This window comes from Orbicella faveolata, unplaced genomic scaffold, assembly GCF_042242905.1.
Source record: "Orbicella faveolata isolate gen_17 unplaced genomic scaffold, um_ofav_v1 contig_46, whole genome shotgun sequence".
Lineage (NCBI taxonomy): Eukaryota > Metazoa > Cnidaria > Anthozoa > Scleractinia > Merulinidae > Orbicella > Orbicella faveolata.
This window is the reverse complement of record NW_028301576.1, coordinates 26898955-26926415: the sequence shown is the minus strand read 5'-3', so window position 1 is coordinate 26926415 and position 27461 is coordinate 26898955. Positions and strand designations below refer to the sequence as shown.

The 27461-nt window shown below is 39.7% G+C and overlaps 3 protein-coding genes and 1 pseudogene across 3 annotated transcripts; 2 read left to right on the top strand and 2 right to left on the bottom strand.

The window, feature by feature from the left end:
- Nucleotides 1-4499: 4499 nt before the first annotated feature.
- Nucleotides 4500-6414, bottom strand: LOC149099296 (uncharacterized; annotated as a pseudogene).
- A 3458-nt stretch (nt 6415-9872) lies between these two features.
- On the top strand, nt 9873-10994 carry LOC149099295 (uncharacterized). Its single transcript, XM_089278684.1, has 2 exons — nt 9873-10158; nt 10383-10994. The coding sequence occupies exons 1-2, from the start codon at nt 10104-10106 to the stop codon at nt 10691-10693; spliced, it is 366 nt and encodes a 121-aa protein (XP_089134810.1). The 5' UTR covers nt 9873-10103; the 3' UTR covers nt 10694-10994.
- A 7148-nt stretch (nt 10995-18142) lies between these two features.
- Nucleotides 18143-21239, bottom strand: LOC149099294 (uncharacterized). The gene is made up of 2 exons (XM_089276797.1): nt 20937-21239; nt 18143-20743 (listed from the first exon to the last, which is right to left on the bottom strand). The coding sequence occupies exons 1-2, from the start codon at nt 21237-21239 to the stop codon at nt 18143-18145; spliced, it is 2904 nt and encodes a 967-aa protein (XP_089132923.1).
- Nucleotides 21240-22791: 1552 nt separating this feature from the next.
- On the top strand, nt 22792-23915 carry LOC149099293 (uncharacterized). Its single transcript, XM_089276796.1, has 2 exons — nt 22792-22799; nt 23507-23915. Exons 1-2 carry the CDS (start codon nt 22792-22794, stop codon nt 23913-23915), a joined length of 417 nt encoding a protein of 138 aa, XP_089132922.1.
- Nucleotides 23916-27461: the final 3546 nt, after the last annotated feature.

Genomic DNA, 27461 nt, shown 5'->3' with positions numbered 1-27461 from the left:
TATATAAAACAAAAGAACAAAGAGCAGGAAATTATAACAAAATCTCCAAAACAAAGAAAATTTCTCACAAGTCCTAACCTTAACTTTTTAGCGAGTATTTATAGTTACTTTCGAAGGAAACTTGTAAGGGAAACAGAAAGTTGCTAGCAAGCAAGCGAGCAAATATAGGCGAGAAAGTAAAGAAAATAGTTTATGAAGTTTCCATGAATGCGATAACAGAGTGTGCTACTATATGACTACTTATGAAAAACCATTCGTCGCTTATTGAACTGCTTTTTCGCGCCTTCCAATCACACGTTCTAAATAAAAACTCTATTGTTCTCGTGTCAGTGAAACAAATAGAGAAGGCACGTTGTAACAGACTCTCAATTCATTCCACGAGTTGAGATATCAGAAGCTATCAGAACTGACTGGAGTACGTTTATGAAGATGTTTCTTGCTTTAAAGGTGGTGTGTTTGCTTATCGTGGTGTCACTTTATGCCAGTTTTACTACGGCAAATGGCGAAAATAAGCGAAATCGCCAGATGTCAGCTGTGGATGATGCCGTTTACGACACGCTCGTCCAACTTACAAAAAGCGAATTTGATGTGCCAGTCAAGCAAAGGTCTGCTCAACAAAAAGCGTCTTGTGTTAGATTTTGGAGAAACAAATCAAAGTTTAGCATCCAGAGTGTAAATGGAGAGGAAAAGCTGTTTTTTGACGGGAAAGCGGTCATGAAAAAGTCCGAGCTGCGAGATGTTGTCAGAAAGGAATTTAAACATTGCAAGGGCATTGGAGCAAGGAAACTGAAGCACCGACTAAAGAAGAGGTTTGAAGGTGTTAGCGAGCCGCAGCTCCAACAAGTTTTATCAAGAAGCAAGGCTAATCAAAAGGTGAATGCACGTTTTACCAACAAGGCCATTTCACGATCAATCCGTGCTCGAGCAGTGCAGGTAAGATTGCATTTTGTCATGTAAAACAAGTAATGTCAGACTGAAAACTAGTAGCTTTCCTTGATAGTAAAAGTAAAATTTTCAAACCCAGTTAAGTTGGGTATATTAATTTATTTTAGGCGGAATTGAGAACGTTGACAGGGTTTCTTTGCTTTTTTGTCGAGAGTGTCGCATCAAGGAAAAAGCGGCAAAATCATTGCGGAATTAAAACAAAAAAAGTGATCTTAAAATAATACGACTCGACGTTATTCATGACATTTATCAGAGAGATTAAGCATGACGTTCCACTTCTGCCATCTGCCGTTTGGCGTTTGTACGCCGAAATGAGTAGATTTGTGTTTGTTGTGAATGTGTGATTATTTTCTCTTTTTTGAGAGATTTATTTCAGAATTCGATAAAAAGGCTGAAGAAAGTGAAATGCAAGCTCGCGTTTGCCGTTTGCCGTATAACGTCATGCTTAATCTTTGTAATAGTTCCATCGACCTGGTAACCTGTAGCCTGTCGACCACTGTGACCAAAAGATTTTTTTGGTTTCGTTTTGATTTTCATGCAAAGTCCATATAAAAAGTGGAGCGTTTTCAAAACAATACAGTTTCATTAGTCACGTAAATGGCTGTAAACGGCGAAACCACATCGATTTCAAAACGTTTAACGGTTAAAAATTGACAAACAAAGACATTCAAACATCGCATCCTCATCTTTTGCGTCAAGGCAAAATAACTCCTGACAGCACTTTTTATTTTTCCTTTTAGCTACGCCATCAAATTGACCTTGTAGACATGCAGCGTACGGCAGCAAAATTGCACGGAAAAACATTTCGGTACATCTTGACAGTACAGGACATTTTTAGTCGGCACGTATGGCTACGCCCGCTTACTGGAAAGGGGAGCAAGCAGGTGGCAAAAGAACTTCAAGAACTTTACTGTGAGGTTGGCCCACCAAAGGTTTTGCAATGTGACAATGGAGGAGAGTTCAAGAAGGCAGTTGAACAGTTGTGTCGGAAGCTGGAAGTGAAGATTATAAGAAGCTCACCGTACCATCCCCAATCACAGGGCAAAGTAGAAAGATCACACCGCACATTGCGCAAGAAAATTATGTATGACTTTGGACATATGTCAAAAGTTGGAGTGAACTGGGTTTCTCAGCTAAGAGAGTACCAGAAAATCCTCAATGAAGAGCCAATGGATGTCCTCGGTAGTCAGTCTCCATTCGAAGTTTTTTACAGAAGAGAGACAAATGCAGTAACACAGAGATTCCCTGGGGGCTTTTGCGGCAAAGAGAGCAGCTCATCCAAAAGTGCAAATGTTTTACCAAAGGGCAATGATTTTACAAAGCAAAGTGATCTAACTACAAAAATAAGAGCCAAAGCGAAGGCAGCAGACAAGGTTTGGGATGAACGATACATCCAACGAAGAATGAAAAACAATCCTCCCTCAAAATACTCTGTTGGAGAAACTGTTCTGATCCGTTTCCCGTTTTCCAAAAAAAGTCGGACTGCGCCAAAACGTCGTTTTGTAGTAGAAGGAAAAATCATTAAAAGAAATTTACGAATTGCAAAATACAAAATATGGTTTGAGAATCCAACGACGAAAAGCCATCAGTGTACTTGGGTATCAGTGGAAGATATTACAAGTTTAACAGCCGAAAAAGAAAAATGGAAAAAAGATCTTGCTAAGGAAAGGCTAAAGAACAAGGGAAAGAATCTAAATAGAAAGGAGCACCTATCAAGTCATCGCAAAAAATTTTATATTCCTCTTGAACGCAAGGACAACCATGAAGCATTTTGGGATCAGGGCTTTGATATTTCGTTTAATCCTGCTGGAGATGGTAACTGCCAGTTTGCAGCCGTAGCTCATGCTTTGCAAGATGTCGGCATCTACAGGTCAAATGAAACACTTCGGCGCGAGGTCGTTCAATATTTATCAGACAATCCCAATGCCGTGGATGGAAGTCCTCTAGAGCTATTCGCCGCAATGCCATGGTCTGAATATCTTAATACAATGGCACAAAATTCGACATACGGCGATCAGTTAACTCTTGAAGCCATGGCTAACCTTTACCTCGTAGAGATAATTGTAATTTCTAGTCTTGGTCCTGAGGGAAGAACTGTCATTAGTCCTCAGAACTGTGAACCTGTGGCTCGGATTTTCCTGGGCCATTTTTCAGAGGATGAAGGTATACACTATGTCTGCTTGGTCGCTAATAATGGAGTTAATCAAGAAAGCGACGAAGAAACAGAACAACAAGAAGAATCACAAAAACAACAACAAGAAAAACTAGTACAACAGCAAGAAGAACAACAAGAAGAAGAAAAACAAGGCGAAGAAGTTGAGGAGGAAGTTAAACTGGAATCGCTGCCAGAGGAGATCCTTGATATGATAGTAAACCTATCCTTGACAGGACATAATCGAACAATTGTTAATACATATGATGCCCTAAGCCACACATCAACCAAATTCAAAAGATTAGTTTCTCGATACATTAGAAGACTACCGAAAATAAGCGCTAACAGAGACATGTACCCTGGTCTCCACAGCATGAGACAGATTCTTAAGCAGTATGGAAGAGGTAGCGGACTTGTGTTGACGTTAAAAGAAATCATAAACAGTTCTCAGTGGATAAATGCTTGGATAAATGTTCTTTTCACTGGCGTTGCAACATGGATGTATGTAACAGCCATCTTTTGGAGTAAAGGAAAGAAGTAGGAAAAAAAAGGAAAGAAGTAGCTATTGAAAGCTACTTGCCTTGTACTTTCCAGGACATCGAACGAAAGCACTAGGATTTTTAGGAAATGTAAAAGACTGTTTTCCACAGATGTTAAGGTTATTTTATATATTCGCAATCAGCAATAACAGGTATAACGACAATGCAAACCTGACTCTTTACACAATATCTTTAATAATTAGTTGCCGCTATTGTGTTGACGTTGTAATAAACCGAGTTTTGTTCTATAGAATGTCGTTTAGTATTTTACCCTTGTATTTCCCATGTGCCTCAAGGGATGTCTAGCATATTTTCTCTGTTTAAAAAACATTTCAGTAATACAAAAGTATAGAACTTGGATCACCTGCTCCACCCAACCAACCTGCAAGTCAGCAGTTCTATTCCGAGAGTCCTATCTCTGTCGATTGTTCTGGCTCCAATAAGGAACATCCAACCCACTCTCCCTCCCCCTTCCCCACCCTACCACCTTGCTTGACACCGAAAAACGTCGGCAGGAAAGCATGGGCACGCGGTAACGGAGAACACAAGTTTGCAAATCCGGGTGGATATATGGGAAAGTTTGAAAAATTAAAACAGGCGTATTCCTTATAAAGTGATGTTTGACTGAATTCGTCTTGACTCAAAGAGAACCTCAATCTCTTTCAAATGGATGGAATATCATCAACCACCAACACTTCAAACGCTCTGGTATATAGACTTTCTAATCATACTTGGGTACTTCCTTAATGTTCGCAGACCATAATTATAACTTCTTCGGTTTTGGTCTCTGGGTTAATTAAAATACTAACTTGATGCAAGAGGCCCGTGTCCTGAAGTAAGAAGTGCACAAAGAGAATGACAAGTTTTTAGCCCCTTGATTTGGAAGTCATAGCCAGTTTATTACATTTATGGTTAAGCCATATTACATTTATGGTTGTTCAGTTTGTTACATTTATGGGCAGATTTTATTACATTTATGGTTAGTGGTTTTATTACATTTGTGGTTAAAAGTTATTACATTTATGGTTAGTATTACATTTATGGTTAATTTTTATTACATTTATGGTTGGTATTACATTTATGGTTTTTATTACATTTATGGGTGATACAAGAGGCCTGAACCAAACCCTAGGGCACTAGATATAATAGGGGAAAAACTATCTAAAGGTAGACTTTTACTTTACAAGAGGTTGCAAAAAATTAGTGAACATTGCACACACAAAGAAAATCATGTCAATAAGGCCACTATTGCATAGAGTTGTTGGAATAAAGTCTAAAATATGGTAATTCTTTATACATTCAATTGCACATTTGACAGGAATTCTGAGGGTTGCAATCCTTTGGGTTGCCAGCATTTCCTGTTCAGTAAACTGTCCTGACTGATTCATGAAGGAACATTCACCTTGACACCTTTCGAGGCTAACATTTCTTGAATATTGAACCCCGATCTGCCATGACCTCATCTCCTCGCTGTAATTTGTCAATTAAACCAGATTTACTGGTTATTTCCTTATCAGAAACACAGCCACCATAGAGATCTGAAATAAAAACAAACACTGCCACTTGGAGTAATACCGACCAATGCCTTGAGGGTATTAGTGTTCTTGTAAATTGAAAATGTGAGCTGTTGTGCTTCTGGGTTACTAGGTTTTTCTATGTACATTTCAGTTGCATCAATGATTACTGTTGTTCCCTTGTACTTGTTTTTGAAGCATGCAGGCTTGTGTAACTCAATTATTTGTCTGTCAGGGAAAATGTCTAATTCTTTGAATCTGTAGTACATAAGCTTTGTCCAAGTACAATAATTGTCACTTGGAGCTAAATCCTCCCCAAGTAGACCAACTTTGTAGCGACACAATACAAGGAAAAAATCCTCCTCCACTGACAAGGTCCTTTTTGGGCCTGCCCTCTCTCTTTTTTGAGCATCATTTTGTTCAGTGTTGCTGTACACAAGTTTAGAGGCTGCATCCCTACCTAAAAAGCTAAGAACTATGCTGAAAACTCCATAGTTTGGAAACCCAATGTTAAAGAGACTTTGTTGGAACATGCTTTCCAACTCTTTCCTAAGCTCTCGTTCTAGTTCAAGTTGTTTCATTTTTTCAATAGGTTCTTCTTTGAGTTCCTTCCTCTGAACCTCTAAACATTCATTTAAGCGCTTCACTTCTTCTTCCTTTTCTTTAAGCTGCTCCATTAAAAGTTCTTCTTTGCTTTTAACCTCAGCTTTATCAGCAGAGACACTAGGAAATCCACATTCTCGACATGGAATATTAACAGATTCTAATTCAACTAATTTATTGACAGGGTTAGACTGAGAGTTCAGTATAACTTCATCTTTGACTTGGTGCTTTGTTGTCTCACATGCAGCAGAGCGATAAACAGGAGCTTTCCGCCTTGACTTTTCCTCCGGTGAAAAACTGAATCTTTTAGAAACAGATCCACTTTTCAGATACCTTTTTCCTCCCACACACCGCATAAAACAGTCTTCAGAAAAGTTTTCGCTACAGAGGTAAGAATGTTTCAACACAGGAGGGTCTTTTCTCTTCATTTTAAGCAACCAAGTTCAAAGAAGCTTAGCATTGTTTATAGGTAAAGAATGCCATGACAGTTTTGAACATTCGGGCTTGTTACTTCTGTTAACATATCCATAAGCAATGCAGTGCCTTACCATGCTTTTCACGACAGAATCAGGCCAGATGAACCACCAGATCCGCAAACACAAACGAAGAGAACAGTCCACAGGTCAAAAGGACGGACGATTCCTTGTTGAGGTATTTTCGTTTGACCCGAAAGCCTCTCTTTCACGCGCACTGAAAGTAACACCGCTGAAACGTGGGCTCAACTGTAATAACAGCTATTGGAATAATGCAAGTTAATGTTCGTTTGGCTGCTCTTCCTATTCCGGAATACTTGGATTTCCATTCCGGCTATTCTGTTCCCAGGAGCAGAATAGCTGGAATATATTCCAGAATATATTCTTATTCCAGAATATTCCCAAACGAACACGTCCTTAGTCTTATGAAAATGAATTCTAAAATCAACTTTACAAGAGACCATTTGAGATGTTTATGATGTTAAACATGCAAAGATTTATGTTAGTGATAGTAATGATTGCCTGAGGCTCACCAGATTGCTTAAACAGTATAACAGAATTCATAGGAAAGCTACCTTTACATTGTATGTTTGTCCCAAGGATGAAGAATTACATGTATGGGAGGCTGTGCTTGTGAAAGTTTCTACCTTTATATTTTGTGTGTTTTTATTTACTACACAGAGGTGTGCTGTCGATAAATTTCTCAACCAAATGACTAATTCACTTGTGCGACCAATATCCTTTACACACACTATGGTCTGTTGCATTTATGTTGTCATCAATCATACAACTAAATCAAACTGTAAATACTGGTAAAGAAATATCTTCACCAATCACAAACAATGAGATATGGTGGCCATTTGAACCAGTTGACTTTTCTGAAAATTTAATAATTTTCATTTAAGATGATTGACATCAGCATAAAACACAACCCTTACATGTACTCTGCTAGATTGAAAGGTATTCTGTGTCCAATAACAATCATTTGTGTTGGTTCTGGGGATTGAGGGAAACCTGACTTAAAGGGGCAGTAACACTACACCATTTAACCTTGCAGCATGTAGCTAGAACTACACACATTAATTGGGCAATTGAAATTGAAAATGATCAGACAAAAGTCAATTTTCTGTAAAAATAAATCTTGACAGTCCTTGGGGTGAAGCTACATGTACAATGTACTTGTGGTGACACTTGACTCATTTTCAGCAGCTTTAACCTGAACGTGACATTTTTGGCAAATTTGAAACCAATTTCCTTTCCTGACTTGTGTTAGCAATCTACACTTTACACATTTCTTAGTTGAGGCAGCTGAAAAGGTTTGCATACATGCATTAAATGTAAATTATGCCAATCAGATACTTTTCAGTAGATTACAACAATGCCTACAGTAGAACAAACAGCAGAGTCATGCTACACTTTCTCAAAAGAGCACACGTCTTTAAAAAAAAGTGCAAAATTAAATAGATTGTATGGTAGGATACAAACAGCATGGCAAAATGTGTTTGTTTGTCCTTACATCTTGCAAGCAAGCAACATTATTACAAAAAGGTGGTCACTCTTTGGCTCTTTGCAGTGAGGGATTGGCCATTATAATTATTTTCCAGGGGTATGGGCTGGGCAATTTTTTTTTTCTGAGCCACATTTTTTGTTGTTTTTTTTCTTTTTTTTTCCTTTTGCTTTGTCACATAGATGTATCTGCATTTGTTTCTTTGAAAAAGTTGTTTCTCTGTTTTTACTGTGAAGGAATTACTTTTGGACTTTTGGTAATACACCACCCCCCTCCTCTTCCTAAAATAATATAATGGCCAGCCCAAAATTAATGAGATGTCTATCAAAGTACTTTAAGTGAAATGTCAATGCAGAGAGATATCTTAAATTATGAGCTGTTGAATATTTTAGATGAGATTTTTTTGTTGATAAAGATGCTATTTATTGAATATTTTAGGTGAGATGTCATTTATTGATAAAGTTACCTGCACACTGTTAGAGTAATATTTTATCTTGGACACCCAATCACCTGAGTATTGAACAGTTGCATGATAAATCAAAAATTAGTTTTGTCACGATTTGATCTTAGAGAGGTCTATGGAAATAAAACATTTTTCAAACCACCGATAAGGAGGTCTCATTTCTGTCTCGGATGAGACTGGCTTTCCCCTGATTTTAACATTATTTACAATACTGATTTGGCTTGGTGATTATCCAAACGTATACTTTAAAAGTCCAGCGATGTGGTTAGCTTCCCCTCCTCAAATACAGACCTGTAATTTACTGTTACTTCTGATTTACTTCCTGAACCAGTGAAGGTTTTATCCCCCACACTCGTTTTTTGCTCCACACTCGATAGATTATTAAGAAAAAAAAGGGGCTGCACCTATTGTAACACTTTCTGTACAGTAAAAGTTGCTGAAACTGCAAAAACAGCAAGCAAGAAATTGTGCTTACCAATGACTGACCATAGAATAGCTGGCGATGTGAATGTGTTGTGAACATAAAGGAAATGCAACTGTACAGGGCTGTTACTTTATTGCTCAAATTAATCGCACCACTGTTGTTAGGCAACTGTAAAGAATTCTCTAAACTTAATGGCTTGACTGAAAAGAAAAGAAAAACTTAATTTAAGCGTTTTATGCACGTTACGTAAGTGCCCTATCTGATGTTACCAAAGTGCCTTAATGTTATGTAAGTGCCCTATCTGACGTTACCAAAGTGCCTTAATGTTACATAAGTGCCCTACTTGACGTTACCAAAGTGTCCTATCATTACATTGATTGCTCACTTTAAGAGAAACTTCTTGATATATGTGTATATAGATAAAAAAATTCATGGATATATATATCTCTATATCTAGTTTGAGCACTCTGGCATGGCTTAGATGATACCACAAGTGTGGAATCGTTTGGAGAGACCATATGGCTTCTCCTTCATCCTAGCGTTAGCACTGCACTGATGAGGCCCAGAAGGCCGAAACAGTACCGTCTGCAGTTATATCTATATCTATCTATCCTCAAACTGTATTACTGACGTCATTGATTACATTTTTCCTCATTAACATACGTCTTTGCACAGAGAAGATATAATGCTAGATACAAATTGGCTACAAACATTTCAAGAGCTTGTGAAATTTAGTAATTGCTGAAAGTTTTGGCTCTTTGGGTGTAATATGCACTGAGAAATTGGCTTCCAACAACATAAATTTCTGGCTGGCAAAAGTGCTAATGAGCTCATACATTCTTTGTAAAATGTTGAGTTTTTAAAGCCATGTTGCACAAAAGGTATTCCGTAGATCGGGCGCAAATTCCTTGGGACAGTTAAGTGTGCTATGCCCTTTCAATATTCATAACGAATGTTTCTGCAGCTCCATCAGAAACTGTATCGCTTATGCTAACGAGACAAATATTGTAAACAAAGATTGTCCTATACTGCATGTGACATGCAAACTTGGTAAGACTTTGTATCTCTCCTCCGTAGTTAAACAATTGATTCCCACACACTTTGTTGTTGACTGTAATGTTCAATTTTTTCAGTGTAAAGAGTGGGGGTTCCTTCTGTTAGAGATGTTAAAACAAGCCTTAGAACAGGTGATTATGGCCACCTCACTGTGGAGCACGTACCAATGCTTTTTTGGATGCATCATTCATTACACCACTTGTCCAACCAGGGTTATGAGGCTGGACACAAGCTCCAAAGGCTGCTGTACTTAAGAGCAACCTCTCATGACTCATCAAGCAGTACTTCTTCAAGTAAGTTGAGATTTCAGTCTAAATGTTAACACAAATGATGTGGAAGTAGCAGGATTAATTCTTACTATTAACAGTTACTTGTGCTTTTTTCTTGTCCTATAGCGGACCAAATCCTCACCCATATTTACAAAGAGATGCTACTTGATATGAGGCAAGCATTCAGAGAGGCTAGACAGTCCATTACATCTGGTAATATATATGATTGTCTATAGATAGGCTTGTCTTACAGGAGGGCTCCCAAGGAGTTAGTCATACCTCCAAACATGCACTGATGATAAAACAAAAACCCTTTGCCTTGATGAAAATGTCAACTCTAAGACCTGATTCCAGAAAATTCCTTTTTCTTTCTTTACATCAACATAGCGCAATTAATAGTAGGCAATTTCTTTACTTCTTTAACTTCCTTCTTTCAGGAGAGAAGCTGTTCTACTACAGAGGGTGTGGGTGGAAAGCTAAAAGAATGGTTTGGAGTGAAGAAGACAGAGAATGGATTGGAAAAATGGATGAGCTATTTACTAATCTGTTTGGTCCGGACTATTGTGAATATGAGTACTCAGAGATGACAAAGCACTGTGTGGTGGTACCAGGCCAATTTCCACTCATTGATTACAACCATGAAGAGTGGGAAAGAAATTGTCAACAAAGCGGCAGCAAACCAGCCAGAGAACCACAACACCAAAGCAGCAACGCTCTCGGACTAGCACCAGCACCAGAAACAACATGACCACAATGGGATGACAGCAGCACAGGCAGAGACATGCCAAAAAAAGCAGCGGGGTTAACAACACAGCAGCATGGCAGCAACACTGCCCCAGTGGCACCAGTACTGGCAGCAGAGGCAACAACACAGCAGCAAGACAGCAGCAAGCACACAGCCACAGCAATGGCAACATCAACTCTACAAAACAGTAACAACAGCTGCCCCTCAGACCAAGTAAAACCTGACAATGTAGCCTGACACAGTAAAGAGATTTTGGAAAATCTCAATGTTCTTACTCGTGATGAAAGAGCATCTTTGAAACTTCCTGAAGTTGCCTTCATTTCAAAGTAAGACATTCAGCTTGGTCAGAGTCCAAATGAGGTCAGTAACCACTGCTAGTCAATCTTCATCCAGCAGAAAGTGCAGTGACACATGCTGTACAGCTTTTGAAAGAACTGTCAGGTACTAGAACTGTGGGGACTATTAATGTTGACAGACCTGATGATGGGGATGAAGATGACAAAGCTACAGTGACTATAGGCAGACTAGGAACTTTCACTAAAGAATCAGTTGGTCTATATCAGACTATGAATAGTCTAGCTTCAGAAGCTGTCAGTTTCAGAGAAGAAAGGTGGCTTGCAAACAACAGCAGCCCTGTATTGGACCTTAACAAAGTCAGAGATGTACTGTGTAATTCTAGGTGTAACAAGGAGATTGTTAGACAAGGCACATACATTATGGATGCTAATGACTTTAGCATTCTAGCTTGTGAACACTATGTTAATGGTTTCACTATAGACACTATAGACACAGTGTAAAACCTGATATTAGAGTCGGAAAGTATGAACCTATTTGTGTCAAATCTTCAATCTTTCATTGTTTCTCAAGTGACTTTATCCTTTCCAACAGTCTGTTAATTTCATGCCTGCATGTACAGTCTTGGTTTTCTTTCACATCAAAGCCCTGCTACACCACCACATTATCATTATCTGATTTACTCTTCAGTGGGAAATTCTCGTCCTAAACTGAATCTGTCTTGGCAGTAATGTTCATGCTATTGACACTTGCTGTTGAGGTAGATTTATTTTTGTCTTCCCCGGTTGGACGTGATTTGTCCTGCAGTAAACTTGAAATGTCTACTGGCTACACAATATTACCACTTTTGAAATCCCTTGTTGGAATCAAAAGCTCCTAAGAGCTAACTCATTCGTACATACCACAAAATTGTGACAAAAATGTGATTACTTGTGGAGGATATTTCAACTTACACCCCACCTTATTATCAGAAAGGAAATATTGAGTAATTTTTGAGTTGTTGACATGAATTTGTTGAAGCAGAAACAAAACAGTACATTCACAGCTGAAATGTCAGTCCAGAAAATACAATGCTTAATGTGAACACATGTAAATTTATTTTCATGCAAATTGACAAATTTCAATGTTAACAAGGTTTATGAACGAAACATTTGAAAGTTTCTTTCTAACTTTATTTATGAACACTGAGTGGTTTGAGAAATTATCCATACCTCCCCCACAGAAGGGATTTTTCCTAAGATCCCCCCACCTCTCTGGAAGTTGCAATTAACTAACATGCATTTCCTTAAAGTTTTCCGTCTTTGAGATCCCGCCCCCAGGAATTTCTATTCGCTTCTGTGGGGGAGCATAGACATTTGCTGGAACCACAAATTAACTAGCTGTAGGCATTGAATAGAAAAATATGCAAATATACTAAAGAATAAATAGGCATTTTGGTAGCCACCTTCTGCATAGGTTTTAGAATGAGTCCTCATAATAAAGTGTTCTCTAGAAAGCGAGTACAATTTGCAATCGACATGCAGGTAGATACTTTCACAGGTATGTTTTCACACAAACACTTGTTGTCACTCTGGCAAAAAATAATTTTGGAAATGGTCTATTCTATTGATACTCTTGTATATTCATATGTTTGCATTGACAGGTTACCAACATGTCTTACTTTATTCGTCACATAAATACTACAAAAACACCAAAGTGTGAAACAAGTTGCCCACTAGCCCACCCACTTTCATTCAGAAATTCCTGTGGGTCGTATTGCATTGTTTTTGTTGGTTGCTTAAAGTGCAGTGGAAACATGATGTTGGTTTTGGCAGCAAAAATATAAAATTATGACGAAACTTTGAAGTACTACTTCAATGAAAAACAAAGCATTTCTTTCAATCAAATGTTTACTTGTATGCAATTGCTCATGTAGTTACTGTCAGACGACATTTTATTCAACAACTAACAAAATGTTAACGGTTATATGTTGTAAACAAAAGGAATGTGCAAAGGTGATTGTGTGGAATTCAGTGACTGAAAGTAGGTGGGATCATCTCATTTCTTTTGCATAAGCTGTTTCATATAAGCATTACATTTTGTCACTTTATCTGCTTGTTTTGCTTGAGATGTTGGTTGTATTTTTTGTCTTTTAATATTTTGTTTTTCTGTATGAGCAGTATTTAGTCCCTTGCTTTGGATGTTATTCCTCTCGATTGCTTTTTGTTTCTCTTTTGCTTGTTCATCATTATTTCTTACTGCATAAACTAACTGTTGATTTTGACAATCACTTGACACCTGTCCTTGTCTGTAACACTGTAAATTCAAAATATTTATAGTAGAAACATAATGATATTCTCCTATGTGATCAATATAAACTTGTGTTGAATTTCCCTGAGAGTTGACTGGATGGATAACTGTGAGAGGAGAAAAGTTTTCGTATCATTCTGTTATGTTAATTGTCAGATTAAGACAATTAGCAACTGCTTGTATTATTCCATCAGCCCATGTTCCTTCTCTTGACATACGATTGAGATAATCCTGCCATGATTGTTCAGTATTGCTTTCTATAAACAGCTCTGGGTTAGCCAATAAATACTGAATTCCTTGGCATCGTACATGCAAATGATAGTCAGGAGTCTCAAACAACTGATGTGATATGGCACAAAAGAAACAATCACCTGCACCTCCTACATCGATAGCAACTCTACCGATCTGAGACAATCTGGATTCTAGTAATGAAACTGTGCTGGCTACAGGTAGGTAATTTGCATTGATGCTATTATTATTCTGATTGGTAGGACCTGGATTTTTCTCTACATCACCACTGAGTGAGATAATACGACTTGACACCCATAATGCTTTTACACTGGAAGATTTCAATCTAGCTAAACCAGTCTGATTAGTAATGTGACAAACAGCAGGTACTTTCTTGTGTTTAGGACTTCTCATTTGCACAAAAACTAAATAAAGCCACTGATAAGAACAGGAGGTATATTCTACAGACTCTTGAATTGTTTGTGTTTAAGTGTGATGCCACACAGGTCATAAGTTAGCCTGTGGTACACATGACTTTTCCTGCTTAGATACTGATGGAGTTTCGATGACTTTGGAACTAATTTGAGGGTAAGTTTTCGCACTGACTGTCTGACTTTTCTACTCTTGCAAAATGCATTTCAACTGCATTGCAGGTATCCTCGAGACTGCTCTGTCTCTTGACTTGTAAATGCCACGGTGCTGGCTTGGATTAATAAATCGGTGAAAGTGAGATCTTCTAGTTATTTCTTTATTTACCTCGATTGTTTCCTTGATTCCTTTTCCGGCGTGTTTGTCGTCACATATGCATTCTTGTGGCAGAGTTTTCGCTCCACTATCATGACTACCATCAACTTGACTTCGTGATTCATTGTTCTGGTACCAACAAAGGGAAACAAACGAGCGTACTTTGAAAACGATTGAATTAAATTTCTCCTGCATGTAGCGCATAAGGCTTTGCATTACACTACAAAACTGCATATTACAAGTTTGTAAGGCAACTATGTTTGGCAGTTTTATGGCTGGGCCTTGTACGGCAATTGTATCGCAGGGCCTTGTACCGCAACTGTACCACAAATATATAGGCATGGCCGTCAATTGCACCCTAAAAACAGCTTTAATAAGATTATAGGTCGCTTCACTTTTTGTGTATGTTTTAGAGAAAATGAAATAATGGCAGAAATAGCGGTTTTACTTACCGAAATGACGTGTGAAAGCCCAAAGTCAAAATTCCTGCTAAAAAATATGGCTGCCTTCCTGCCAAACAATATGGCTGTCTTGACAAAAACAGCCCATGGAGGGGAGGTTGGAACATAGGTATGCGGGCTCATTTTACGAGAACAAACACATTTATAATTTTGACAAATTTTATTTACTAAAGAACTGAATACCTACAATTACATTACCTTGAGGTATTTTGCAATTTAGGAGGTGCTAATTAGCTTGTTTTTGCTGTTCATGGCAAATTGCTATACGGCTTACTACGTGGTCAACAGTTGACCCATTTCCTTCCGTCACTTACGCTATTTGTGCTAATGTGGCTATTTCCGTCTACGCAGATTTCTGCTAACGCCGTTTTCCCACTGTCTAGAACAACTCATTCTGCTTCGCAACAAATGAGTTAAAAATTGAGGGTTTATTATTTGTTCCATAATTGTGTCCTATCAGAAAATGGGCACTACACACTTGGTCGCTTGATTTCCACTTGTAGTTCTTATGTTGTAGACTCTGAGCTCTTATCTATTTTTGCCTTGATTGTTCTTTTGGGAAAGAAGTATGCTTCGGAGTGTTATTTTTCAAACTTTTAGGACTGCAACCCATTACAGCACAGCTAAAGGGAATCAGAACTTGCCTCTATGGACTCTGAGGCTGAGCACCATATTATTTCAAGGCTCTGACCCTCGATGAAACAAATTTTGGAATACATAAGGGCTTCCCAAAAGAAATTGTCAACATCAGGAAATTGCTCTTACCACATCTAAAAGCTGCTAGGAAACGTGGATGCACAGCAAAGCTGGGGTATGAGAAGTTTTTCATTGATGGTCAGCTCTTCAAAGGAATATAAAGACACATTTAAATATTGCATCCCGGTTTTCTGGTTTTGTATTTGTTACACCTCAATTTTCTCTTGGCTGAGATGCAGCGCTTGTTTAAGTGATTCATACGACTTGCACCTTTTTTTGGTCAATTTCAGCAGCCAAATTTAGAATGGGTTCATCAAGAAATGATTAATTTTTTGGTAATAAGGCTATCTTATGTGTAATCCTTTTTTGTGTGTATTAATAAGTGTATGGTTTTGTTTTTGTTCAATGTTTTTAGCTTATTTTAGTTGCTCACAAGGTCCTGTATCCTTAAACCTTAAGCTGCCTGATTATGAGCTAAAAGTTTACTGAGGTAAGTCAATTTCTCTTATTGTCATTATGTTACACTCTTCTTGCGGCACAATAAACACAAGGTGTCTCGATAACTTTCGAACAGGAAGACAAGTTTTGAGATAGGTGTTCATAAATAAATTTTAAGTAATTGTTTTGCAAGAAACTTATTGCTCCCGTGAAATTGAAAAACTCTGGTTGGCAGAGTAGGCATGCAAAATGTTTTTCTGTCGTGGTTTAAGACATAGCAAAGTAACAGTTATGATGTTGAATCTCTCTTTGGAGGTTGAAATTATCGAGTGTGCAACAAATGAAAAAGGTCGAATTGCAACACTAGAAGCACAATTTCACGACATGAACTTTATTTTTGTAAACATTAATGCTCGTAACAATTAACAAAACAAGTGAAATTTTTTGATAGTCTCAAGAGTGAGTTTGTAAAGTGTGGAAATGAGAATAATATTGGTTGAGGTGATTTTAACTGCCCTCTTAGACCAAGTTACAAAAGGGGTGGCTGTCCCATTGAGAAAAAGTGAGCAGTGGTGTAAGCTATTTGTAGTCTTTGAAAAATGTTGTAACAAGAACTGTGTAATCTTGAAAGAAAAATCTATCTCGATCTATCAGAAGAAAATGCGTCTAAATTTGACGATGTGAAATTTCAATTGAATCAGTTATTGTTGCTAAAAACTAAGGAGGTTATGACGTGAAGCAAAGTTTGCTGATGGCAACAGGGTGAATGCAATTATACATTCTTCTACCGCTTAGAGAGAAGAAATCACAGTACTAAGTACACAACTTAACAGAAACTCTCAGATAAAACAACTAGGAAAGAGATAATACGTCCTATAAGTGTTGCATTTTTAAACTCGTGGCTACGCGAAGCGTAGAAATGTGTTTGTTGCAGCGACTCCGATATGCAAATGTGTCACTCACTCACTCACTCAGGTGTAGACACTGTTCGTAATTAGTCGACCCGAACGAGAGCACCCGAGTCCAATGCCATGTTGGAATAGTGACTGAGCCCGACGCCATATTGGAATAGTAACCGAGCCCGCCGCCATATTGGAATAGTAACTGTGCAGTCAGTGCGAGCCTACTACTCAATGCGTGCATCGTGCCAGCCCGAATATTGATGACTTTGTAGCTTTTACACGACCATTAATATTAGGTGTTTCGCTAAATTGAAGTGGAGTAGACTTTGAATGTTCGAATTAGTACTATGGCCAACTTGAAGGCTGAATTTCATGAGCATTTGAGTCGCCAGGCATTCAAAATGACCAGGAGCTGTGCATTTGTTTACTGGAAAGTGACCTGAGAATGATTAAATCTCATGCTGATGTGGTAAGCTTTGATGACAATGTCTCTTATTCCTTGACCTTAATGAACTTATATGAGCGAAACGAACAACTTTTAATGAATGAAACAGCTATTGAAAACAGGACAAACATCGGCACCATTGTATATTGTAATTTCATTTTTATAATTTAGTAACATCTAAACCTGATGAAACTGCGATAAGCGTAAAAAACTCTCTTGGCCTTTAATAAACAACTCCACAAATCAAAATGGCGCGGTACAAAGAGTGTGCATACGAGCGGCGTAGATGCAAATAGCATGGATACAAACAGCGTGGGTTGAAAATTGTTTCGGCCAGAGAAAACTGTTGTGAAACGGACTGCGAATAACGCGAAGAGACTAGCACGAAAGCTTAATAGAACTGCACTAAGCGCGGACAAAAATGAACTGCCCCAAAACTGTACTGCAAAGCTATGATATGGAAAATACGCTAGGACATGCGGAAAATAAAACTATAGAAACTTAGAAAGGCACTAATGAAGATGAAACAGCAAAGAAACGCTAACGAGGGCGTGAAAACTGACAGAAAGGAATAAACACCTAAATTGACGCAAAAAAAAAAGACTAAACAAAAGGACGAAAAGAAGTATAAACTAATTTGCGTACGCAAAGGAAAAACAAATTACGCAAGAATGAATAATAGAAAAAATGTTACACTTGGATCTTACATACCAGCCCCATAAGCACACGCGAGGCACTTAAATTAAACAATTAAAGATCTAAGTGTCTTTCTAAGAGTTCTTAATGTTCTCTTCTCCTGAATTCAGAAAATTGCACAGAAAATAACTCCAAAGGGAAAGTTCAAGCTTCTATCAGCAAGCAAAGCTTGTCAATTGGCCTCTCCAAAACTGCTCCTTTTACTTTCACCCTGGTACGGTGCACCAAACCTTTCTTGTCGGCGAAGACTTCTACCACTCTACCAAGGGGCCATGAATTGCGAGGGGAATTTTCCGCGCTCCACTTCCGGGTCTCCGTCTTGAAGACATCCAAGCAATGAGGGGTTCCTAGGCCAATCTTCTTCTGACTTCCAGAGAAACTCCAGCCCCAGTAACCATCTTTGGCAGCTCAACAATGCATTGGCAGTCAACGCTCTTGAAGCGCAATCTCCAGGATTCGCTACACCTTCCACATAGCGCCACTGATTTGGATTTGAGCCCTCTTGTAGTATGGCAACCCAATTGGCAACAAATGTGTGGAAACGCGTACTTTCGTTCTTCACATAACGAAGCACTGACATGCTGTCTGACCAAAACACGGATTCGCAATTAGGAGGCATCTCCAGCTCTTCCTTGAGCATCTTGTCTTGTCGCACAGAAATGGTTGCGGCCGAGAGCTCTAAACGAGGAACGGAGATAGCTTTCAAAGGAGCAACGTGTGATTTTCCAAACAGGAAGGAACAATGAACTCGGTCCTCATGGCTGACCAGTCGAAGGTAAGTCACTGAACCATAAGCAGCTTCTGAGGCATCAGAGAAGTGATGCAGCTGACTGGATTTAACGGGACCAAAATCCTCTGGCTTTAAACAGCGACTCACAGCAAACTCCGAGAGCTTTGGAACATCTGCTAGCCAATTTTCCCAACGTGCAGCATACTTAGTTGGGATCTCGTCATCCCATCCTAGCTTAATGCGACAAAGATCTTGAAGGATTTCTTTTGCGGTCAGAATGAACAGTGCCAGGAATCCCAACGGATCGAAAATAGCACTCGCTAGAGACAAGATACCCCTACACGTTGGTGGATGGGATCTAATGTTGACTCTGAAGTGGAATGAGTCGGATTCTACACACCATTGAACTTCTAGGGCTCGCTGAACAGGCAGCTCGTCCTTCCTTATGTCCATGTCCTTGATGACCTTTGCGCGCTCCTTCTCAGGGACGGCTTGCAGAACATCACGGCTATTGCTGACCCATTTGGTTAGCTTGAAACCACCACGTGATAGTAAAGTGCATAAACTGCCACCATGCTCAACGGCTTTCTGCTCGCCAGGGAGGGACTTCAAACAATCATCAACATAAAAGTTTCTTTTAACTGTGTTGATGACGTCAGGAGGGAAGCTGTGACAATTATCTTCTGCTGTCTTGCGGAGTGTGAGATTTGCACAAGCCGGTGATGAAATGTCTCCAAACAAGTGAACTACCATCTGATATTCTTGTAATTCGCGCGCCATGTTGCCATCCTCCCACCAAAGAAAACGCAGAAAGGAACTGTCAGGATTGGGAACTCTCACTTGGTGGAACATGGACTCTATGTCCGCCATAACGGCCACTCTCTCTTCACGAAACCTCAACAGGACTCCTACAAGCGAACTGGTTAGGTCTGGGCCCTTGTACAGCATGTCATTGAGAGACTTTCCCATAAATTTGGCCGAATAGTCAAACACGACGCGGATCTTTCCTGGCTTGCGAGGGTGGTAAACACCATGGTGCGGTATGTACCAGGCGGTGCCCTTCGCGGGGCTCTTCTGATCAGGGGACACTTTGTGTGCATATCCTTTGGAGAGAATGTCTTCCATAAAGGCCTTATAATCTTGGTACAACTTCGGGTCTCTTTCCAGCCTTTTCTTCAACCAAATGGCACGCTGCCAGGCCTGAGCCTTGTTGCTGGGTACAGGCCTTTGGCAATCCTTAAACGGTAAAGAGATTTGATAGTGCCCATTTCTCAATTCCACCGTCTGTTCAGCGATTTGCATAAATCTACGTTCGTCTTGAGACATCTCTGTCTTGCTATCAATGGTGGGATCAGTAAAATCGCGATTGTAGAAGTCTTCTATCATCTGTTGGAGCCAGTGATCGACTTTAGCAACAAAAGTGGATGACCGTGAACTATGGTGACGACGGCGTAAGGGACCATTTACTGCCCAGCCAATTCGCATTCTTGAAGCATAAGGACCACCGTCTTGACTGTGTTTGATATCAAGTGGATCGAGAGCCTTGGGAACGTCACTAGCGATCAAAAGGCCAACCTCAGCGTCGAGACGAGGTAGAAAAACTCCTTGCAAGTGGGGCCACTGATCAACGTCGTCCTGAGTTGGAATGTCACTGCTGGACACAGGAATCTCCGGCCTGGTGTAAAGGGTCGGGAGGCTAATCCACTCGTTCTCATCCAAATCGGATACAAGAAAGTCGCGAACCAGGAAGCTGTTGGTGATGCTATTTTCCTTCTCAAGAGTAGACAGGGATATCTTAACTTGCTGACCATTAATCCCGAGCTGCTTCATGAGCGATTCAGTACAGAAACTGGAGTTGCTACCGTTATCCAAGAAGGCATAGGTGATGATGCTCTTATCACTATCTTTCGCTCGCACTCTAACTGGTATTACCGCCATGCCTGTCCTACGACCCTCTCCCGAAGTCTCACTGTTAGCACTGGTGCCCGTTTTTAACATGTGACTACAAACTTGAGTGCTGATTACGTCCTCCATACCCACTCCAACGTCAACAGCTGGTCTCTCACGAGGACTTGTATGTAAAACAGTAGGATGCCGTCCTGTACAGTTTGAAATCTTGCAATTTTTCCTCTGCGGGCAAAACTTTGCGACATGTTCGGTGGATAAACATCCAAAGCACAGCTTTTTGGACAATAGGAATTGAATTCTCTCTTGGTAGGGTTTCCACCGCAATGACTGACAATCCTCAAGGGCGTGGTCTACTACAATAGAGACACCAATTTTTCCCTTGTGAGGGGCCCTGATGGATTCCAGATAGCTGAACCTTGCGAGTCTGAGGTCCCTGCTCTCCATCAGCACGTTGACTTGGCTCCTTTACACCCTGCAGAACCGTCTCACTGGTAGGACCTTCGCTATCGCCTACATGTGCTAAGAGACTGAGGTTCTTGGGATTGGATGTCTTGCCACCAGAGGACCGCTGACCAGGCGCCGATCTTACGGTATCGGATATTTTGCCAAAGACTGGGTTGGTTAGTATTCTTGCTTCGCAATCAACAAAGGCAACGAAGTCACTGAACTGCACTGGCCTTAACTGTCTGTCCATGATGTCATCAGCTAAGCGAGCCATCTTTCTCTCATGCTGTAAGGAATCTTGAGCACCAACTTTTGAATGTTTCCTGGCTGATCAAACTTAGAAACGTACTGGCTACCTGCCAATGCGTTCTTGCAACTTGCGAGAAAGACTGAAAAACGATTCAAAGCCACACCATCTTTTGCCTTTATGGTTGGCCAGTCGAGGGCCTTCATCTCGTAAGCGGATGCTATGCGATAATCATCACCATACTTCCTTCTCAAAAGCCTACGAGCCTCATCCTAACCTTCTTCCGCTGGTAAATGATGACAGGATCTCACAAGTTCCTTAACGTCCCCTGCGGTGAACTGCTCGAGGTAATAGAGTCTATCAGTACTGCTAAATGTTCTGGATTCAACCAAATTTTCAAAAGCGCGAACGAAGGTGCGGTATTCAATAGGGTTTCCGTCAAACACAGGAACACGGGGCTGCGGAAGTTTGTTCCTATTCTGATTATGTGCTAGCAATTCCATTATTCTATTCTGCTGAAACTGAAGAGCAGTCTGTTGCCGCTGCAAACCAATCATTTCCTTTCTCAGATCCTTGCCGACTGTACACGCATGATAATCAAACTGGCCGTAAGGAACAGAATCCATGGACACGCCCTGGCCTGGGTGGTGCACCTCGCCTGGAAAGGACCTTTTCGCGTGGGGGCTGGTACGAGGGGGATGCTGATCCTGGAGCTCTGTCTCCAATTTTAAAGGCTTCACCTCCGGTACAGAAGGGGAGGTCATTGCTGTGTAGACCCTCTCCTTAGCTGTTGTCTTGACCATTTCGGCTTCGAGGTTAAGGCATAATTCTTCCTGCTGCAAACGAAACTTTTTCTCTTCGAGTGTTTGGCGCTTTTCGAGCATAGAAATTTCGGCTTTTAACTCGGCAATTCTTGCGTCTTCTTTGGCTCTCGCGGCTGCAACTGATGAAGCACGGCCACCACGTGAACTTGCTCGACTTGAATGTTTTGAAACCTTGGAAGCACCTGAAGGAATTGGTGTGCCAGCACAACTAATTGAATCCTCGGAATTCACCACCGAATCTACTTGAAGCGATTCAGCTAATAGCTTGTGTTCAATATTAATTATCCAGTCGATCTCCAGACGGAGCACACGAACCTTTCTCTCTTTGTCTTCAAGATAGCGTTGACCCTCAATAATGGTGTTCTCATCCAGAATTTCTCCGACGTAGCCGCAATGGGCCTCTTTGAATCTTTCAAAAGCGTTGTCCAAGTAAGGAAGCTTCTCCTTAACCTCCTGAAGATTATGATCATCGGTAAGCAAGACAGAAATTTCATTGGAAACGGCTGTTACGCTAGATAGGTGACCAGACCTTGAATTTTTCTTTAAACGAAGTGTTTCCAGGTTAGACACCTCAAAATCCAGCGAATGGTTTGGTTGTCGCACGCGTGTTCCAACTCGCCGGGCGACGGGATCTGTAAGCTGCTTGCGGCTAAAGCTCATGACGAAACGACATGTCCCCAACAATTTTCAACGATGAAACTGCGATAAGCGTAAAAAACTCTCTTGGCCTTTAATAAACAACTCCACAAATCAAAATGGCGCGGTACAAAGAGTGTGCATACGAGCGGCGTAGATGCAAATAGCGTGGATACAAACAGCATGGATACAAACAGCGTGGATGCAAACAGCATGGGTTGAAAATTGTTTCGGCCAGAGAAAACTGTTGTGAAACGGACTGCGAATAACGCGAAGAGACTAGCACGAAAGCTAAATAGAACTGCGCTAAGCGCGGACCAAAATGAACTGCCCCAAAACTGTACTGCAAAGCTATGATATGGAAAATACGCTAGGACATGCGGAAAATAAAACTATAGAAACTTAGAAAGGCGCTAATGAAGATGAAACAGCAAAGAAACGCTAACGAGGGCGCCAAAACTGACAGAAAGGAATAAACACCTAAATTGACGCAAAAAAAAAGACTAAACAAAAGGACGAAAAGAAGTATAAACTAATTTGTGTACGCAAAGGAAAAACAAATTACGCAAGAACGAATAATAGAAAAAATGTTACACTTGGATCTTACACCTGAGGCCAGCCGAAATATTGTTTTAACTCTACAACGTTGTGTCAGCTTTGCAGTAGTGACGTATTATCCTGTGAGATCCAACGTTCAATCAAGCAGGACCTTTGTTCACAGCTTTGCAGTTTTTCCGCAGTTAAAGAACGTCTGGAGCTCCAAAGATCTGACACTTCAGACTAAGATCAGGATCTTTAACAGCAACGTCAAACCTGTTCTATTATATGGCTCAGAGACCTGGAGAACAACAGTGGCAACTACAAAGACGTGCAGACTTTTATCAACTCATGTCTACGAAGAATCTTGCGGATATGTTGGCCAATCACCATCAACAACGAAGACCTATGGCAAAGAACCAACCAGAGGCCTGCAGATGCTGAGATCATGATGAGACTTTGGAGATGGATAGGTCACACTCTTCGAAAGCCTTCTCCCAACATCACAAGACAAGCCCTGTTTTGGAATCCCCAGGGAAAGAGGAAAAGGGGACGGCCTAGGAACTTGTGGAGACGAGACTTGGAAGCAGACATCAAGAGATTGGGGCTGACCTGGAGTCAGCTAGAAAGGAAAGCCCAGGACAGAGATGGCTGGAGAACTCTTGTTAGTGGCCTATGCCCCAGGAGGTGCACTAAGCATAAGTAAGTATATATAGAGACAGGCAGTTCCACATTGGAAAAGAAGTGCTGTCTCATAAAAAACCTTACCTATAGCCTTGAATGAAATGCAATGAAAAACGTTTGTGAGCATCAAGAACTGGGTGTGAGGGAAAGGGAGGGGGGAGAGTACTCTATGATTTGTTGGGCAGGAGTGTCCTCTGTGACCCAAGAACCCTTAACTTTTACCACTCCATGTTCTGCTGCAATTTTGCCACCCTAGCTATTCTGGACTTATGTCTTTGTAATATGTGTGCAAAAAAAAGCCAACGGAAAAAAATCTACACTTTGTGAGTTAAGTGCGACCCTGTATGGTACAAACCCGGCTTGTTTTAACAGCATTTAATAATACACCAGTAATTGGAAGTTCATCAATATGTTTCATCTCTAGATTACCTAATCCACGAGTCTGGCCATAGGTCTCCTTTGATTCCTTTGGTTTAGGTGTTATAAAATCACATCACTCTATAGAAACAAGGTATTTTAGCAGTCCAAATAGATTTAAGGAAATTTAGTTTGATGCAGCCTACAGAACTATCTGTTTACTTGTTTTGATTAAAAGCAACACAAACGACATTTCCTTTCCTTTTCACATCTCACATGATTTCAACCTTTCATAGCATGTGACAACATTTGACAACATGTGAATTCTGAAATTCTTGATTTGTCTCACTTTGGAAACCTCCACAAGGTTAAAAATCGTTGGTCACTTAGGGTCACTTTGGTAGAAACTTTCATTTGAACGTTTTTAGAATGGTAATATTTATCATAGATAGCAATTTCTCCAGCATAATTGTGTCTATGAATGAATTTATTTACACCATCTGAACCGCATTTTCAGAAGGCTTGTAACGCTGATTTTAAAATATCATAGAATAGTGCTCTGCTGATGAACAATGAATCAATAAAGATGTAATATCAAGGTTGCTTACCTCAAATAATCACAACATCTTGGTGAAAAACGAAGTCAAAGGAACTCAAACTCCTCATGTGTCTTTCGAAGAAGGAGCCAAGTTGCCAAATCGAATAACGGAAAGGACTCTGGGAAGGGCTTCATTCCTCTGATTTTGAGCTGAAGCCGGTGTATTTCTACTGCGTGACAGATACTTTGCGTAACACCTCTTTTGTTGCTGCTGAACTTTTCTTCCATTGGGTCAAGGTGATCGTCTGAAATATTTCAAAGTCATTGTTAAGGAATGGAGAAAACTTTGCTCATTGTATCTTGCATAAAATTATAGCTCCGACGAATGGAATGTATCTGTCGCATCGACAAACTTGTATGATTGCAACATGATTTTGTGAAATGTTTGTCAGTTGTAGTAGTATATATGCAATTGAGGAATCGACAATTGCGCTTGTCAGATCTTGCATAAAATTCTCCATTACACGAAAGTTGTGAATTGGTGGTATGGAGAAATTTCTATGGGGGTAAAGCGATGTCATGAAATAACCCATATGTTAATGAAGCAAACTATCGGTTTTTGTGTTCAGACCATCTGTTTGTTGAAAACTAAGAAAAATCAATATAAAGAAGTTTGTGTTATTGTTCAAAATTGTTTACAGGGCATTCGCCAGTGTGTCATTATAGTTTGTTTTGTGTGTTAAGCAGAAATATGTCGGTCTTTTCTTCAATTCATTCGCAGCTGTCAGTAATGTAACCAACAAACGTCACTAATGAGAATAGCACATTGCCACAAAATACTTTAACCTATTTTTTTAAAGTTCTTCAATGATAAGGCTCAAGGCTTATAGAATATATGGAGTAAAGCGGCAGATATGATGCTGATAAAAATCTTGTATCTTTTGTGTGGAATAACAACAATGCATCTACAGATAGTCGAGAGGCGAGTTCTGTTTCCATTATTTCAATTGAGGTGTATATAGATGATAGACTCGCTGTTGTTAAAAATTCCAGAAGAATTACCAAATTTAAATTTCTATTTAGTTGGTATTTTGTACCAGATACTCCTCAATGTCTAGCGATGTTTTGGTTTTTGATTGAAGTCGTTTGATCAATTTTGAGGTTTCCTTCAACTTTACAGCTGGCCCTGACCTAAAAACTGAAAGTGAATTTTCACGTGTTTGCTACGGTGAAATTCCTTAAAATTTGGCAGACTGGTGATAAATAATAAGTTTGATAATAAGTTACCGTTTTCTTACAATTGTTTGCAATCGATTCCCTAGTGTGTAAGTATTGTTTGTTTTGTGGCTTAAGCGGAAGAACTTGCTTGTTACTTAAATTTGTTTCTTTGCAGCTGTCAGTAATTCAACTAAGTAAATTCTTTAATAAAAGTAGCACATTGCCACAAGATATTTTAACCCATGTCTTAATTTCTTTCTTTAATGAGGCTCTAAGGTTATAGACTTTACGGAGTAAAGTAAGGAATGTAATGCTGATCAACATCCATTGCTGTTCATGTGGAAGAACAACAATACATGTAGAGATAGTCGAGACACGAGTTCTGTTTACATTATTTCAATTCAGCTGTATATAGTTGATAGATTTCATGTTGTTAAAAATCAAAGAAAAACTACGAAATTAAAGTTTATGTTTGATTTATATTTCGTAACAGATACTACTCAATGCCTAGCTAAGTTTTGTTTTGTGATTTTCGTCTTTAACTCGTTATTGAGGATACGTAATTTCCGACCTAAGATAAACACGAGTCATTAAGAGTTGAGAGAACACAAAGCGAAAAAAAATGAAATGAATGTTTCTTCCTTGGTATTTGTTAACTCTTGAAATGCTTTGAGACTGTACAAACATCCCCAGAATGGATTGTCTCTGCAAATAAGACGGGTATGTTTTGAATAGCTGAATAGTGTGACAGAAGAAAATGTACCACTATTGTAAGCATTGATGTGAAATTCAATATATATTTGGAAGAGTTAGCCTGGAGGCGGGTGGGGTGGCAGAATAGCAGAAGCAGCACAACAAAGGATGGAAGAGACATGTAAAACAGTAGCAGTCATAGACAACAAGTGAAAAGTAAAGAAGAGAAACAGGTGGTAGAAGCAGCACAAGAAAGGATGGAAGAGACATGTAAAACAGTAGCAGTAATAGACAGCAAGTGAAAAGTAAAGAAGAGAAACAGGTGAAGGAAAGCAGGTGAGTGGAAGTAAAAGTGGTGTAGGCTTACTTAGGCTTACTTACACTTACTTAGGTTTACTTAGGCTAAACTGTTATAGGCCAATTAGAATAATTATGTGTACCACTGATTTGTCAAGCAGAAACAAGTTTTGTGGCAATCTCATCGCAGACTCATAATTTGCTTCTTTTGTTTATCTCTTGTGTCTTGCAATTTTGCACACAGAGATGTTTGCTTTTGTTGCTATGTGTCTCTTAAACAATTTTGTACGGTCCTCGCGTTCCCAAATTAGAATGCAAGCACAAATCGCAAATGAATAGTCGTCACTGCTCTCTTCTGACACACAATGTCATTGCCGCTGGATTACCGGCGAATTAAATCACTGATATCTGACTTGACAGCCTCTTCAAATGTTCTGCGCCCTCGTCAACTATCATGCGATAGAA

Coding starts and splice junctions, on each gene's coding strand:
- LOC149099295 (XM_089278684.1), top strand. CDS start 10,104: ATGCTACTTGATATGAGGCAAGCATTCAGAGAGGCTAGACAGTCCATT. Junction 10,159..10,382: donor TAGACAGTCCATTACATCTG/GTAATATATATG, acceptor TCCTTCTTTCAG/GAGAGAAGCTGTTCTACTAC.
- LOC149099294 (XM_089276797.1), bottom strand. CDS start 21,239: ATGGCTCGCTTAGCTGATGACATCATGGACAGACAGTTAAGGCCAGTG. Junction 20,744..20,936: donor AGGGACCTCAGACTCGCAAG/GTTCAGCTATCT, acceptor TTTTGCCCGCAG/AGGAAAAATTGCAAGATTTC.